Raw genomic sequence first — 18063 nt, 5'->3', positions numbered from 1 at the left:
TTTGAACTGCACCCATAACCACAACAGCTCATAAGGAAACTCATTAATGGATGTATAAGCATTAGCCTTGTTTACCAACGCCTCTTTAGAAATGTGACTGAAAGCCCTGCTCATGGTTTATGCTCTCACAGACCAAGCCCTCTGATACACGTAATGCAATCTTGACCAGAATTAGCGCGCTCTTCTGAAATGACCCAACCTCGAAATGCACATTTACTGTCTGAAGGAGGGAAATGTGCCTTTTTATGAGGCGCAGTTTCTGTTCAGTGAGTTCTTTTTTAAAGCATCTGCGGTTTGGATCGTATGAGCAGATGTTGAAAATATACGCAGGATGAAACTGTTCCTCTGTACAGCTGTCACGTGGACGTCTGAAGCCGCAACTCTACTCATAAAGCAGCTCAGGTAAATCCATTTCCCATTACTTTCCTATAATTGAAAGTCTGGTCACATGAGGTGAGGAGCTTTGGTTTCCAAAACAGACGATGGCATGGAAAAATCCAGCTTTTACACTCTTTGCAGTTAAATTCATTATTTTCGGAGCGGTCTGGAAATGCTGGCAGGAACGGGCTGCTCTGTGGAGACAGGATGGAGAACATGCTGTAATGTTGATGTCTGAAACAGGAAACGGTGGATAAATGTGGTGAAAAGTGTGGCTGTGTGTGTGTGTGTGTGTGTGTGTGTGAGAGAGAGGGAGAGAGAGAGAGAGAGAGAGAGAGAGAGAGAGAGAGAGAGAGAGATACTGTATATAAACAAAAAGACAGATTGGTAGAAAACGAGCAAAAACTTAAGACAGAAACTTATTTTCTTACCACAAATACACTTCAATTTGACATTTTATGTAATTAAAAAAAAAAAACAAATACTATTACTTATCAAATGTAGGCCTATCACTAGTTACATTCAAATTCTAATTCTAGAGTTTAAAATTTATGTTGTGTTTAAATCCATTACTCCATAGCCTATACAAATATTATTTAAGATTAGCTCTTAATTTCCTTTACTCCCATTTACGAACGTAAAATAGACATGCTGGAATCACACAATGCCCCCTACTGGAGGCATGAAAGTAGATTCATGAGTTTGCAGCTAGTTCATTTTTCCTTGTGTGTATCATGTGATGGGGCACATTAGTGGTTAGCATGTTTGCCTCACACCTGCAGGGTTGGGGGTTCGAATCCTGCTTCTGCCCTGTGTGCGGAGCTTGCATGTTCTCCCCGTGCTTTGGGGGTTTCCTCCCCCAGTCCAAAGACTGTGTTGTAGGCTGATTGGTATTTTCAAGTTCTCCGTAGTGTGTGTGGATGAGTTGGCATCCCATCCAGGGAGTCCCCCACCTTGTACCCCAAGTTTCCTGGGATAGGCTCCATTCTGCTCTGTGACCCTGTGTAGGATAAGTGGTATGGAAAATGGATGGAGGGATAGATGGTGTGCCCCTGACCTCTTTACTTAGCAATTTTAAAATGTGGTAATTTATTCATTCATTCATTCATCTTCAGTAAGTTCTTTAGCCTGTCAGTGATACTGGTGGATTCAGAGTCAAGAAAAGAGAATTCACCCCGGATGGGGTTTAGCATAGCCAGTCCACTTGTCTGCATTGATTTGGACAGTGGCAGTACAGGGAAGCCAGAGGGGAAACCAGAGAACCCAGATGCAACCCATATGCACACAGGGAGGACATGTAAAACTCCACACAGACAGTATTCTGAGCTCAGGGTAGAACTGGGAATCCTGTGCTGTGAGGCAACAATGCTACTGGCAGTGTTTATACGGTGACAAATGAATTTGAAATGGCCACAATCTTTTATTCCATTTAAGCCTACCACATATTTATTTGTTACAGTTAATACTAGCACTATCTATGACTTATTTATCTATAGGCTTCACCCTGCAAGTGCACCTGCCTGTAATAAGATACTCATTTAGAGTCCCATTAGGAGCTGAGAGCAACATGTTAATAAATTCCACAGAGATTTAGGTTTCCTTATTGAATTGCTATTCTGTCTATCATTTTGTTTAATCTGTAGCAATAATAGTGATTAAGCTCTAATAGAACACAACAAACTCCAGGCTTTATAGCTAATTATTTAATCATATATAGAATTACAACAGGTATGATATACACTCACCATCCACTGGAATACCTGTACCAATCATTCAATCATGTAGCAGCAGCACAATAAATAAAACCATGCAGATACACGTCAAGAGCTTCAGTTCACATCAAACATCAGAATGGGGAAAAATGTGATCGCTGTGACTTTAACCGTGGCATGGTTGTTAGTGCCAAATGGGTCGGTTTGAGTATTTCAGACACTGCTGATCTCATGGGATTTTCACACACAACAGTCTCTAGAGTTTACACAGAATGGTGAGAAAAACAAAAAAAACACTGAGTGAGTGACATTTCTGTGGGTGGAAAAGCCTTGTTGATAAGAGAGGTCAGAGTAAAATGGCCAGAATGGTTAGAGCGGCCAGAAACTCTATAGTAATGCAATTAATCACTCTTTACAAATATGGTGAGCAGAGATGCATCTCAGCATGCACAAAACATTAAACCCTGAGGTGGATGAGCTACAACAGCAGAAGACCACATCAGGTTCTACTCATATCAGCCAAGAACAAGAATCTGAGATAATCATGGGCACAGACTCACTGAAACTGGACAGGTGAAAATTAGGGAAATAATGTATTTCACACAAAGCATTACTAATTAGATATATATCTACAGTCACATTTTACAAGACAGTGTAATCAACATTTATTTGCAATCGATACAGCATCTGATACAGAGGTGCTGAAAATAAGATAAAATTTGTCAATTTAAAGTACAATTTAAAAATAATCTTTTTATTGGAAGTAAAATAGAAATATTAAAATGCTAATGAATAGTATAGTTTTAATCTATAAAGCTCTAACTTTTAATGTTCCTACGTTACAGTATATTAATTGTGATTATTTTGTGAGTGTGATTTTTTTTCTATTATTTTTCTTAGAAGAATGGTGGTTTTTTTGTGGCTTATAAATTTGAACCAATTCGATAAACAACATTATTTAAGAGAACCATAATGTAAAGTATTACCTAGGGCTGTTTTTATTTCTGTCATTTTCTATTCATTTGACTTGGAATCACAGGTGAGCTGCCTTGATAATAAAGAATTAGTCCTCATCAGTCCAGTTTAACTGATGTGTAACTCAAAACTGGACAGGTGAATGGCTCCAGTGCCACACTCAATGTGCAGAAGTCAGAAACATTCAGCCCTTTAACTTAAAACAGACCGCAGACTCTCATTTCCACGTCTCAGTCTAAAAACAAGGACCGGAGAGCAAGAGTCAAGGCTTTGGGAAGTAATGCTTTTTTCACATGTCAGTGTTTTCCAGCAGAAGTTTCCATTTCAAGTCTGACAGTTTCCTCACATCCTCCATCCCTCCTCCTGTGTGTGTGTGTGTGTGTGCAGAAAGGCTTTGACTCTACTGCAACCCTGACCAGGATAAAGCCGTTACTGAATATGAATGGAGGAATGGATGGATTGGTGAATGGATGAATGAATGAATGAGTGAATTAATGAATGGATGGATAGATGGATGGATGAATGAAATATATTGATGATTAATAGTTAAGTGATGAAAATTGAAGAAGAATATTTTATACATAAGGTATTTGATGATGTCTGAAAATGTTTACTGGAGAAATATGCAACCCCACACTGCCCTCTTTTATAATCATATCTCTTTAAAATGTTGAGAAGAAGAAGAAGAAGAAGAAGAAGGAGAAGAAGTATCAAACACATACTCCACAGTGTCGCTACTATCACTGTATGAATTCCATCCATCCATCCATCCATCTTCTATACCGCTTATCCTTTTCAGGGTCACGGGGAACCTGGAGCCTATCCCAGGGAGCATCGGGCACAAGGCGGGGTACACCCTGGACAGGGTGCCAATCCATCGCAGGGCACAATCACAAACTGAATGAATTCATTCATGTTAATCAGACTGGTTAATACTGGTTAATATTTTAAGCACAAAGCTATCAGTCACTTACAATTATTAGGTGTCTTCTGCCGACTAGTGGTCAAAGTGAGAAGTACACGTAGTTGATTTAAACGCTGATATTTTCTTCAGTGCACTCTTCTGCCAAAACTGACTAATTTCACTACAAATGACTAGTTAATAGATAAAAGCTGGCTGCTGCATGTAAATGTGTGTGTGTGTGTGTGTGTGTGTGTGTGTGTGTGTGTGTGTGTGTGTGTGTGTGTGTGTGTGTGTGTGTGTGTCACTCACTGTTCTTCCTTTGCACTTGATTCCAGTCAATTAGTAGAAACCAAGCTCTGCTATTGTTTTTTTTTTCTTTTCTTTTCTTTTCTCACTTTGAATATACGTCTGTGCTCTTGGCACTGATATGAAGTGACTGTGAAACACAGTTCCTCTGGTCCATATTCCAGCACTTTATAGTGATTCATCCTGTCCGGAAATCCAAATAGTGCCGGACAGGTTTTTTCTGCTCAGCTCTTGCTCAGGAATTCTAGCTTGTACATCTTCGTGATGCTCTTATTGTCCTAGATATGTGCAGTGTGTACTGTGTAATGCACTGTCCACTGTATGTACAGTAATGTACTAGAGTGATGATGATGATGATGATGGTGATGATGATGGTGGTGGTGATGATGATGATGATGATGATGATGATGATGATGATGATGATGATGATTGTTGTTGTGGAATAATTAATAATAGGAAAATATAAAAGTGACAGGTAACCTCTGACACACCACAGAAAGAGAGAGAGAGAGAGAGAGAGAGAGAGAGAGAGAGAGAGAGAGAGAGAGAGGACTAGATGTGTGAGAGTGAGAGTGAGACAGAAACAGACAGAAAGAGGCAGACAGAGAGGGAAGACTCGGCGAAAAACTCATTTACATACAGTCTGGGTTTCATGCTCCACGTGTGTAAAAACCCCACCGACCCAATTTGTAAGATTTTATTGCTCTGGCTTTGATGTCCCGCTCGCGCGGGCTTTGATATGCGCGCGCGCTTTCCGATGTAAATAACTGGCGTCGCGAAGAATGTGACATGGCCGACCCCTCCTCTCCTGTCAGCCCACCGACATGTCTGAGGAAAGGCTTTGAAGTGCTTGGAACTGGAAATGAAAGTCAAAAGGGCGGACACACTTCAGCGAGCAGCGGTTTCTGTGTGAAACTTCTTCAGGCTGAAGACTGTAGACTACTACTACTACTACTAGACTACTACTACTACTACTACTAGACTACTACTACTAGACTATTACTACTACTACTACTACTAGACTACTACTACTAGACTATTACTACTACTACTACTACTAGACTACTACTACTAGACTACTACTACTACTAATAGACTACTACTACTAGACTACTACTACTACTACTACTAGACTACTACTACTAGACTACTACTACTAGACTACTATTACTAGACTACTACTACTACTACTAGACTACTATTACTAGACTACTACTACTACTACTAGACTACTACTACTAGACTACTATTACTAGACTACTACTACTACTACTACTACTAGACTACTACTACTAGACTACTATTACTAGACTACTATTACTAGACTACTATTACTAGACTACTACTACTACTACTACTACTACTACTACTAGACTACTACTACTACTACTACTAGACTACTACTACTAGACTACTACTACTAGACTACCACTGTAACTGCAGCTTCCCAAATCCGCACGGCCTCCTACTGTACTAAACAGTGTGGAAATCTAAGCCTCCTACTGTAATAAACAGTGTGGAAATCTAAGCCTCCTGCTGTACTAAACCGTGTGGAAATCTAAGCCTACTACTGTACTAAACCGTGTGGAAATCTAAGCCTACTACTTTAATAAACAGTGTGGAAATTTAAGCCTCCTACTGTACTAAACCGTGTGGAAATCTAAGCCTACTACTTTAATAAACAGTGTGGAAATTTAAGCCTCCTACTGTACTAAACAGTGTGGAAATCTAAGCCTACTACTGTACTAAACCGTGTGGAAATCAGAACTCAATTAGAACATATATCTCCTAGACTGCAATGTAGTATGTACTTCTTAGTACAGTATTATATGTGGTCCGCAAAAAAAGAAGAAAAAAAAAGTGATACTTCTAGGGTTAACGCCATGTCCTGAAAAACAAAACCTAAAATGCTTATTTTTTTTTATTTGTCTTATAAAATTATTAGAATAACTGTCTTACAAAACATGTAAAGGATTTAGATTATATTTTCACTAATGTGCATACAACAAAATTAAAAAATATATATAAAATGTTCTTCACTCCGAACTATTATTATTATTATTATTATTATTATTATTTCAACAGTTTAACAATGTATCATTTAAAAAAAAAAAAGGGTTTGTTTTATATATATATATAAATATATATATATATACTAAAATGTTAGAAACATTCTATTCAATTCTATTCTTTATAATGAGTTAATAGAACCGGAGATCTTGTTGATCAAAAGTATTCGGCCGCTTTATAAACCAGTGCAATTACTGTAAAGTGGTGTTACATTTCTACTGACAAAAAAATCTACAGGAAACTCTACTCTGTATCTGATCTTTGGTCATTGTCCTGTGTAACACCACCCCACCAATAAAACCCCCTCTCATGTGGATGGAGGTGTCAGTGTATGTGCGCGGGGGGGGGGGGGGGGGGGGGGGGGGGGGGGTTAGGCTGTAAAATCATACGCTACTGTAGTAAAGCCCACACTACACTACTTTCCCCCGCCTTCCCAGGTACTTACCAAACACGACGTCATCAGCTGTGTGGCCGACAGGTGAGCTTTACCAGGAAGGTGAGTGTTTAGTTAAAGTAAAACTCGCCTTTGCCCCGCGGCGGCTGACAGCAGGCTCCGGGGGCCATTATGCACCAGACAGTCAGCTTGCCAGGATGTCCGTGAGCTACCTGTTGGAAAGGGACGGCGGCGCGATGTACGGTAACCCCACGCGGCACGTCAACCTCGGCTACAGCCACCAGAACGTGTACCCGTCGCCGCCGTACTCGGACTATACCGGCTACCATCACGTCTCGGCCGTGGGGAACGAGCACCATCACGGAGCCCAGAGCGGCGGCGCGTGGAATCCCGTTTACGCGCCTGCGCACGACGAGTGGTCGCTGTACGCGCACGGGGCCACGCACGCGCCCTTCCCAAGCCTCGGACCAGTGAACGCGGGGAACGTCAGCGGCCTGGTGGCGCCACAGGAGCAGCGCAGTGTACCGAGTGTCGCCGGTCCTCCTCAGCTGTCCCCTCTGTCTGAGAGGGACCAGGCCGAGTGGACGAGACGCGCAGGACCACCCTCGAGCACAGGCGAGTTCTCCACGCGCTTTAAACAGCATTACTAAATCATCCTAAAAGTTCATTCAAAGTTAAACCTCTACAGCAAACACTTTTCATAATCAACATAAAATGCCATCATATCCTATCTGGAGCTCTCTAATTATATTTCAAGCAAGTTCCAATTACCTTTGACCCCCTCACCCTAATATTCTTGGGTCTTCTCAAGACAACAAGCCAAAGGATATGAACACCAAGCTCCAAAACATATTGGAGTCTAAAAAAAAAAAAAAAAAAAAAAAAAAACTAAAAATAATAAAATAAATAAGGTTAATCTAGGAACATTCTCTGAGGTTTTTTTTTCTTCACTTCTTTTAATAATGTTAATTTAGGAACTATTCCTGTTTCAAAAACCTTTGCAAAACTTCCTAGAGAGAATGTAATTTTCTTAAAACGGAAATGCCCTAAAATATGTTCCAGGAATCTTTTTTTCACATTAAAGTTTTTTTTTTTCCCCATTACAAGTCAAAATAACAACAACCAATATTACATTACTTTCACACTGAACTGAACTGAAACTGAAATCCATTCATCTGCTACTGAAGGTAGAAATCTGAATAATGGGTGTATTAAGTTGCTCAATGAATTAACGGTATCTTGTGGCACCGTGTAGCACATAATTTACACTATATTAGCGGTTTTCTACAACCTTATCATTGTGGAATGAATGTTCAGAGTTTATGAGGTGATAAGAAAGTGGTCCTCTCATATCTTATGTGTGTGTTGGTGTACATTGTATGTGGCTCCCAGAGGGCCATGTTACACCGAAATGCGCTATAACTAAAAACTTGTCTCATTTCATAAACATCATCTTTGTGAATCATAATATTGTTGGACGTTAGTGACTTTTTTATTTTAAATAAATAAATAAATAAATAACAGATTGCTCTGTTACAAATTTTGTGTTGTGCAATGGCAATAACAAGATGTACTTGCAGAAGTCGTGGTACACAAACAGATAATATGGCTAATTTAATATGCATAAAAAGTTTAAAAACTGTTACAGTATAGTATTTATGTTTGTGTTTATTTAATGTAATTGGTTTATTTGTTTATGCATTTATTCATTTATTAGAGGCTACTGGATTGTGTCTCTATGACCTTAAGTATCCATATTGCCTACTTTATAACACCTGTTATGGGGTTATCTTTTGAGTAGTATATGAGTTTTGAGACCTCATATAGCAAGTGTTACCAATTAACCTCACAACTAAGGCTTTACTACTGTATTTTATCATTTTATTGACATGCACTATTTTACTCTATCCATGAGCAACAGATTGTGTTAATGAGCCATTAGGCTACTGGTAATGTAATAGCACAACATTTCTGGACACGAGTATTGGCGCCATAGGGATATGCATAGAAATTACATACTGTTCACTTAGTCTTATGCATATACGAATTTGGTTTCTGGTCAATTTTAACGTACTGGTTATGAGTGCATTATTACTCATAGTGCTCAACATGGGGAGGTCTCAATTCCAAAATTCTGCGTTGAGGTTAAAAACCTGAACTCCAAGGAAAAGAAAAGCTTAAACCCCACCTCTTACTTCACCTCACAACACCCAACTATAGTGTTCATGGGCTCCTTTCTAGCTTTCACCTCCCAAGTCATCTGAGCTTCCCCATTACACCACCGCTGAGCACTACTTATTTATAGTCTAACTCCATGTTCACCTGGAGGACTGTATATTAGGAAATATTGCTATGTAGTCTGTTGTGAACAAGAACCTAAATTACTGTAAACTACTAAGCTCATACAAAGTAAATAACCTACAAAATAAGAAAAGCTGCTTTATTGCGTTTACATTTGTGTACGATAGGAACTCTGTATAATACCTGTTTGATGTACAGTATGCAGGTGACGTATTTGAAACTCATCAGCTATGTGTAAACAAAACACTTCCTAATTTTACTAACTATCTCACCAAAGCTCAGCCTCATTTCACTATGTATCTCCACCAAGCTCCTAATATAACTCATGGCTGTTTGAACCTGGTCAGGAAGTGCTATGCTTGCTAAGAGAAACACGCTGGCATCCCAGAGTCAGTGCTGTAACCACCATGCAATATTATTATTTTGCTAAGAAGTACAACTGTATTAGCTTGCCCGTTCTTTAAATGTTAAAAAAAAAAAAAAAGATTAGCGGACTGTAAAGTAGAAAGAGAGATTTGATGGTGATTTGGAGCTCCTACAATTTAGAGACAGAGCGCTTTAGATAAAAGAATCAGAAACAGACGAGTTGAAAAGTTAAGATTTGAAAAGAATCATGAAAAAAAAACACGATTTGAAACCATTAATCATTGAAACCAGAAATCATTAAACCTCACATACTGGGTCACAAAGTCTCCCCACCTGCTTAAGACTATTCTATAATAATAATAATAATAATAATAATGTTTTATTTAAAATGTTATCTAATAATATGTTTGTTTTCTACAAACATCATATATTATTTTTATTGTTATTTTTAAATATTATTTTTTGCCCACTATTATCAGTCCAGTTTCAGCTATAGGAAGAGGCTGTGAGTCCGTGTTTCCTCATAGTGTGTGGCCAAAGATGAACGCATATATACTACACTACAGTCAAGTTGTGTGTCCAAAGGTGGTGCAGTGTTGCCCAACATTAGTGTATGATACATCACTGGGTCAAAGCACAAGGCGTCCTTGAAGGCAGTAGCCTGTCTCCTGGTGAAAGATTTTCTGAAAAGCTAACAGCAGAAGCCAGGCTGTCTGATGACATGCAGGCCGCACCCTGCTGTGTCCACTTCAGGAGGAACCCATGAACGCTGATAACACTGACAGGGGTTCATGTGTGTAGGTGTGTGCGTGTTTCAGAGAGCGATAGCCAAAGTGTGTGTGTGTGTGTGTGTGTGTGTGTGTGTGTGTGTGTGTGTGTGTGTGTGTGTGTGTGTGTGTGTGTGTGTGTGTAGAAAGAGAGAGCGAGATCTGGCACATGGCTACCTGAGAGTTCGAGAAACTCAGGTTGGCTACTCAGTTTGGCATTACGGAATGAGGAAAATAAATACAAAATTAATTTTTCTAATCTGGAATATTTGAATGCTTAGTCACGTTGAGGAAATACCAGTGATTATTTTTTTCTTGCACTATGCAGTTCAGTACAAGTTATTGTAAGAGTTATGAGTTAAGAATTATATATATATATATATATATATATATATATATATATATATATATATATATATATATATATATATATATATATGTAATGTATATAAGATATAATGCATATTAACCTAGCCTTCAGTCTGCAGTATTGTCTTGTTGTGTATATGAATAAATGGAAATCATACTACTCGCATGTTTATCAAACAGATACACAAGTGTCTAAGTGTGTGTATACACTCACCGTCCACTTTAATAGGAACAGCTGCACACCTGCTTATTTATGCAGTTATCCAATCAGCCAATCATGTGGCAGCGGCACATCTTGTTGTCTTGTAATTGTAAAAACAGGTCAAGAGCTGCAGTTCATGTTCACATCAAACATCAGAATGAGGGGAAAATGTGATCTCTGTGAATTTAACTGTGGCATGGTTGTTGGTGCCAGATAGGCCGGTTTTGAGTATTTTCATGAACTCAATTCAATTCAGTTTTATTTGTATAGCGCTTTTAACAATGGATGTTGTCCCAAAGCAGCTCTACCGAAATATGTAAATTCAGGATATAGATTTTTAAATGTATGAATTTATCCTTAATGAGGAAGTCAGAGGCGATGCATTTAAACTGCTGGGATCTCCTGGGATTTTCACATGCAACAGTGTCTAGAGTTTACACAGAATGGTGTGAAAAACAAAAAACACTGAGTGAGCGACAGTTCTGTGGGTGGAAAAGCCTTGTTGATAAGAGAGGTCTGAGGAAAATGGCCAGAATGGTTCAAGCTAACAGGAAGGAATATAGTACCTCAAATAATCACGCTTTACCACCATAGTGAGCAGAAAAGCATCTCAACATGCACAAAACAAGAACAAAAATCTGAGGCTATCATGGGCACAGACTCATTGAAACTAGACAGTTGAAGAGTGGAAAAAGACCACTAATCTTCAACTGTCCAGTTTCAGTGAGTCTGTGCCCATGATAGCCTCAGATTTTTGTTCTTGGCTGACAGGAGTGGAACCTGATGTGGTCTTTCAATTCAATTCAATTCAATTTTATTTGTATAGCGCTTTTTACAATAGACATTGTCTCAAAGCAGCTTTACAGAAATATCAACATGGTATACAGATATTAAAGGTTTGAATTTATCCCAACTGAGCAAGCCACTGAGTGGCGACGGTGGCAAGGAAAAACTCCCTAAGATGTTTTAAGAGGAAGAAACCTTGAGAGGAACCCGACTCAGAAGGGAACCCGTCCTCATCTGGGTAACAACAGATAATGTGAAAAAGTTCATTATGGATTTATATGAAGTCTGTCTTCTGCTGTTGTAGCTCATCCACCTCAAGCTTTGATGTGTTGTGCATGCTGAGATGCTTTTCTGCTCACCACGGTTGTAAATAGTAATTATTTGAGTTACTATAGACTTCCTGTCAGCTCCTACCAGTCTGGTCATTCTCCTCTGATCTCTCTCATCAACAAGGTGTTTCAGCCTGCAGGCCCTCCTCTCACAGGATGTTTTTTGTTTTTCGCACCATTCTGTGTGAACGCTAGAGACCTTTGTGTGTGAAAATCCCAGGAGATCAGAAGTTTCTGAAAGACTCAAACCACTCCACAGTTAAAGAGAGTTTGATGTGAACATTAACTGAAGCTCTTGACCTGTATCTGCATGATTTTATGCATTGTGCTGCTGCCACATGATTGGCTGATTGGATATCTGCATAAATGACCAGGTGCACAGGTGTTCCTATTAAAGTGAACAGTGAGTGTACATATGTTTGCTTGAGTCCATGTGCTTGGGTTAACATGCTGGTAATAGCATGTCTTATCTAACAGGCTAGACTTATATCAATATATCATCGGCTCAGCGTCTCGTCAGGACACATTCAAAATCAATTCCATTAGTGACTAAACTAGCTTAAGCACTGGGTGTATATATTTGTTATCGGCCTGTTTTTTCACAGTGCAAACAAGATTTGATAAGATTTACCACAAAACCAGACCTGGTGTTTGTGGAGCCTGTGAAATATTTAAAGACTGCAACTTGTAATAGGGAATGTATTATATAAACACAGACATTATATGCAAAAATGTAATAAAAAACAGTGAAAAAATTTATTTAGTGCACTTTTAGAAAAGGCAGAACGCTTAAAAAACCACATATGCACCCTATAACAGACGGTTTCTCCATTAGACAGGGATCTAAAAAGAATTTAAGAACCCTTAATATATATATATATATATATATATATATATATATATATATATATATATATATATATATATTAAGGGTTCTTAAACTCTTTTTAAGGATCTTTTTTAAAAAAAATATTTTTCCCTTCTTTTCTAGCAATGTCACTATAAATTAGAAGAGAAAAGATGAATTTTATCACATTTTCTTACTTTTTTGTAGCAAAAGTTCGGCTTACAGGTAAATGTGAATTGTAATTTTCCACTTTTTAGCTCATGCCTTCTTAACATCAACATTTTTAACAATTCATGCCTTTTGAGTTTGACCATCCCCAAGGTTTTTATGCTAAATATCAGCTTGTCCAAATAAATTTCATTCCTGTGATTCAGTTAAATTAATCATTTCTTAAGTGATCGTCATATTCAGCGATATTTTCCTAAATGCTTAATTTGTCTTAAAAAACGTAAATCTTAAATACTTCAGAATCTGGTTTATGAAGATAAATTATAAAAATATAAATGTACATATAGTATTTTGGATCCTATTTTGGACAAGTGGTCAAAGACAAGAAGGAAACTATTGTCTACTGGGACAATCGTTTAGAAATACAATACAATGAAAACACTGCACTTTATTTACACATATATTAAATAGGGCTCTCGGTGGTTTGATTAATTTTTAATCAGAATGATGTAGTTAATAATTGTGGCACCTAGCCTTGGTCTTCCGGGCACACAGAGGCTTTTTTGTGTGTTTTATTATTACTCAGTGTCATAAGCAAATATTAATACACGATGTGATGTCCATCACTGATACTGATACTATACTGTGGAGGCATGTACAGTCGTTTATGCTCTTACCTGAATTGAGGTGTCTAAGGTTCTGTAAATTTCCAAGCTGATATTGGACATTAAAACCTTCGATCTGCATGTGAACAGAGGTGTTAAAATTACCCAACGTCTCCACTCAAATAAAAGTGAAATTACTCATCTAATTAAATACTCTGGTAAATGTTGCAGTAGATTCAAATTCTTCATACAAGATGAAGCAAAAAAGTATAAACTCTAAAAAAAAATGTACTTAATGTATGAAAACATACAAGATTCACACAAAAAAAAGCACATTTATGCTTTATTCCATTTTTCAGTTTTATTCGTCGAATCTCTCACGTTAGCTAGCATGATAACTCGGACGATGCAAACAGAATGCTAATAGCTAAGTTTCATAAAACAAACTGTCTTGATAAATGCAAAGTGTAGATAACAGCAGATAGATTACAGTGATTGGTATTAGGTCTTGTCCACACTTTCACATCTGTTAAGGTTTAGATTTGTAAGGATTAAGGATCAACTCCTTGAAGCTGTGTCATGATAAAAAGTCACTTTGTGACTATAAAAATTCTAATAAATAAAAATATAAATGTGTGAGAGAAGTTTAGTGAGGTGGTGTTTGAAAGTAGAAAGTAGAGAAGCTTCTTTTTAGGTGAGTTTTACGTGAAGGAATAACACAAGTAATTGTACTTTGTTAATTCCAGCACTTGGGTGCACTATTGCTAATAAAATATTAAAAACCCACTGTTAAATTGATAAAAAATTCTCAAAAAGTGATATTTTCTCTTTACCGTGTTTTATTAACGTTTCTTTTCCCATTACAGGAGGGAAGACGAGGACGAAGGACAAGTACAGGGTGGTGTACAGTGACCTCCAGCGCCTGGAGCTTGAGAAGGAATTCCACTTCAGCCGCTACATCACTATCAGGCGAAAGGCTGAGCTCGCTGTGGCTCTCAACCTCTCTGAACGCCAGGTAGATGAGACCTCACTGCTTACAAAGAGTGGAAAAGGATTTTTATTGATAAATTCACTCAAGCTGTAGCCGTAACAATGTCTTGTCTGCCATTGAAACTGGCAAACATGTTTGCTATTGCACTGAATACCTTTATCTAAATGTAATCTTGACAAAAAAATTACATTTAGTTTCATAATTAAAAAATGCAGGTAAGCTGAGGCAAATTTGGTGTCTCTTTTTATTTTAGAGCTATAAGCTTCATATAGCTAGCAAGTCATGGAACGTATTAATTATGATAGTTTTGATGTCTAAGATTAAATTTTTAAATGATTTTTATGTTTAAAACAGTCTACAGTTGTTTTTTTAAGTATTAAATTTAGTCTATAGCAATAGTCTATAGCTTTATATATATATAATAGTCTATATGTCAGTTTCTATTTCTTTTTATTACACACATTATATACATTTTTATATAGTTTTTAGATTTTTCTTTCACTTTTAGGAATTTTAGTTCTAAGGACAAATTGAACATTCTGATGCAGGCAAACATGTTTAACATATCAATAATGCATCACAAGTAAAACAAACAAACAAAATAATTAAAGTCAGTATTGTATCGGGTCAAACATGGGACTAATATAAACAGAAACAACTAAGTCTGCTTTTATTTTGGTTCATTTTAGTTAGGGTTCAGAGCAATGATTTTCTTTAGTTTAGTTGTAGTTTTTGATTACATTTTAGCTAACACTTACCTTGCCCTTTGTAACTTTTCATACTAGCTGTGACAAACTTTTTATGAAATAATATGTTCCATTGTTAGCTTAAAGTGTATAGATTAGAATGAATCTATATATTTGATTTAATCTAATATAATTTTGGTTTATATTTTAATGTTTTTATATTAAATGGATTTTTTATGACTTTATCTGGTCTGTTTATTAATTCTAGTGGTACTGGTAAATATCTATCGACCTGTCCTTTTTCCTGGAATGTTTTGTATCACTTCTTTTATATATCACATTTAGCTGAAGATTAAGTATAGACAAGATGTAAAGTTTGTTTTTTTTCTATGCCTACTAACAGGAACTTCATTTCTGTTCTTCATGATATTTTATGTTGAACAGGTAAAGATCTGGTTTCAGAACAGACGTGCCAAAGAGAGGAAGCTGAACAGGAAGAAGATTCAGCAGTCGCAGCAGGCCTCCACCACTACAGCCACTCCACCAGCCATTGATATCCATGCGAACACTGCTATAGTCGCGAGCGCCAGCGGCAGCTTGTTGACAGATACGTTATCTACAGCTATTAAAGAAGAATACTAAAAACTGCTGATAGCAGAGTTGGAACATGCAATGTGGACGTTAAACTAAAGAAACCAAACGTTTACACTACACTCTCAGTGATATCACTAAAAACACATGAAAATTTACTACACAAGTAATAATAAATGAAGCACAGTATTTTAATTACTTTTCAGTTATAACAGAAATTGTCATCATGATTAATGAGTAGCATAAGCTTCCAGGATCTGCAGCTGTTTTAAAGCTCTCGACAGTTATTGATTATGTACCTTTTTGGACAGTTTGGTCTATATTTGAAATGTTGTTTGAACTGTATGTGTGAAGTGTTTTGTACTGTGTGCCAAACCAGTGAGACTATTAACTATTTGAAACAAGTAAATAAACTATAAATATGATGATAAATATGATACAACAATCTTTGTATGCAGAATAAAAAGTCAATATTGTAAAACATATGAATGTTTTATGGCTGTAAATGGTCTCATTTAGTGATGCCGCACTGGTAAATAAATGCATGGTTGTCATGTGAAAAAACTTGGCTGCTGAACACCTGCCGTGTGGATAACGAGGTTATGGAGGAATGTCCCTTCAGCAAAAGGAGTTACTTTGACCTGCTGATCGTTAAGTGCTGGGTGTGGCATGGCCAAAGTTGCTCGCATCGTCTCATAGTCAGATGATTCATCTCAATTACAGATACAAGATACGTGATAGTTTTCCACATTTGGTTATACAAGATGCCACGTCAACAAAATCAACCTTTGCTTTGGAAATTCAAGATAGATTTTTTTTAATGACACAAACTCAGTGTAAGTGCATACTCTGCATTATGTGGTCTTGTGTGTATTGGTTTATAAAGAGTACAGAGATAAACGTTAACCTAAGACCAAATTGTGTATTTTGTTTTAAGACAAATAAATGCAGGTACATGAATTATATTGTACAGTTTGAAACATTGTAAAATAAATAAATAAATAAATAAATAAATAAAATAAAAAATGTAAAAAACAAACAAACAAAAAAAAACAACTTTGTTCCCTCATTTTTAAAAAAATAACCAGCAGTAATTCTTATAAAACAAAAGCTGTTGATTATCTGTAGCAACAGGGAACAAGTAACTGATTTTCATTTAGTTTCATTCGTTACATTTCAAATTTCATTGCATCCATAATCATAAAAACCTGTTCTCCTATTCAACTGCTCCTGATGTCGTGTACAAATTAATAATAATAATAATAATAATAATAATAATAATAATAATAACATTTCTTTAAGGAACATTCATCAAAATTAAAATGTGAAAAACAGTTATTTGATTAAACTTCATGTCAATAGACATGTTGTGGTGTTGGGTGTTTTTTTGTTTTGTTTTGTTTTGTTGTTTTTTTTTATTATTATTATTATTGCTTTCTTATGTTTGTCCTGACATTCTGAAACTATTTAAAAGAAAGAAAAAAAGATATGATATACAAAGATATAAATATGAATGTTAAACTTAAGGTTTTTGTAATATGTTGTAATATACAGTAAATGAATACATCAAATATTGATAGGTCTGATGTGGTATTTATACATATATCTTTGATATATAAGCAAAGATGTTCTAAAAATTCTCAAACCAATGTGCTTTCACATTTTCACACTTGCAAATTCATAACAGATGATGCCAAAGGAAAGGATTAGCTTATGGAGAATGATATGGTTAGGGTTAGCGTTCAAATAAATTGCAATTGAAGCTTAAAGTTTACATACACATAGGCTTTCACAACTCCATACATTTCATGTTACCATGCATATCAAATGGCAAGCCAATCAGAGCTTCTATTTTGTTCACATCAGTGGTAATTTTAACACAATCAATTAGAGACAGATTTATTCAGCTTTAATTCATTATATCAGATTTCCAATGGGTCAGAAGTTTACATTTGCCAAGTTGACTGCTTTCTTTTTGTCTGGAAGATTCCACATATTGGTATAATGACTTTTTAGAAGCTTCTCATTGGACATTTAGGAGTTTATTGGGAGTGGACCAGTGGCTGTAAAATGACCTTTTAGGGACAGTACCTTTTTGCCCTTGGTACCCTTGGGAAAATCTAAGCAACTCAGTTAAATCCTCAGAAAAAAAAAATGTGGAGAAACACAAGTCTTGTTCCTCCTTAGGAGCAACTGCCAACCAAATTAAAGTACCATGAGAATCTGTGTAAACAACTGTATGCAAATATATAATTCTTGGGACCACACAGACACTGCATCGTTCAGGAAAGAGGCACAAATGAACTCCCAGAGATG

General features: G+C 36.8%; 1 protein-coding gene across 1 annotated transcript; it reads left to right on the top strand.

Moving 5' to 3' along the window:
* The first annotated feature begins 100 nt into the window (after window positions 1-100).
* cdx1a (caudal type homeobox 1a) lies at window positions 101-16230 on the top strand. Its single transcript, XM_017484646.3, has 4 exons — window positions 101-402; window positions 6783-7354; window positions 14346-14494; window positions 15601-16230. The coding sequence occupies exons 1-4, from the start codon at window positions 332-334 to the stop codon at window positions 15796-15798; spliced, it is 990 nt and encodes a 329-aa protein (XP_017340135.1). The 5' UTR covers window positions 101-331; the 3' UTR covers window positions 15799-16230.
* The last annotated feature ends 1833 nt before the right edge of the window (window positions 16231-18063 follow it).

This window comes from Ictalurus punctatus, chromosome 14 (assembly GCF_001660625.3).
Source record: "Ictalurus punctatus breed USDA103 chromosome 14, Coco_2.0, whole genome shotgun sequence".
Taxonomy (NCBI): domain Eukaryota; kingdom Metazoa; phylum Chordata; class Actinopteri; order Siluriformes; family Ictaluridae; genus Ictalurus; species Ictalurus punctatus.
Note: the sequence above shows the minus strand (reverse complement) of the source record. Positions and strands in the feature narration are given on the sequence as shown.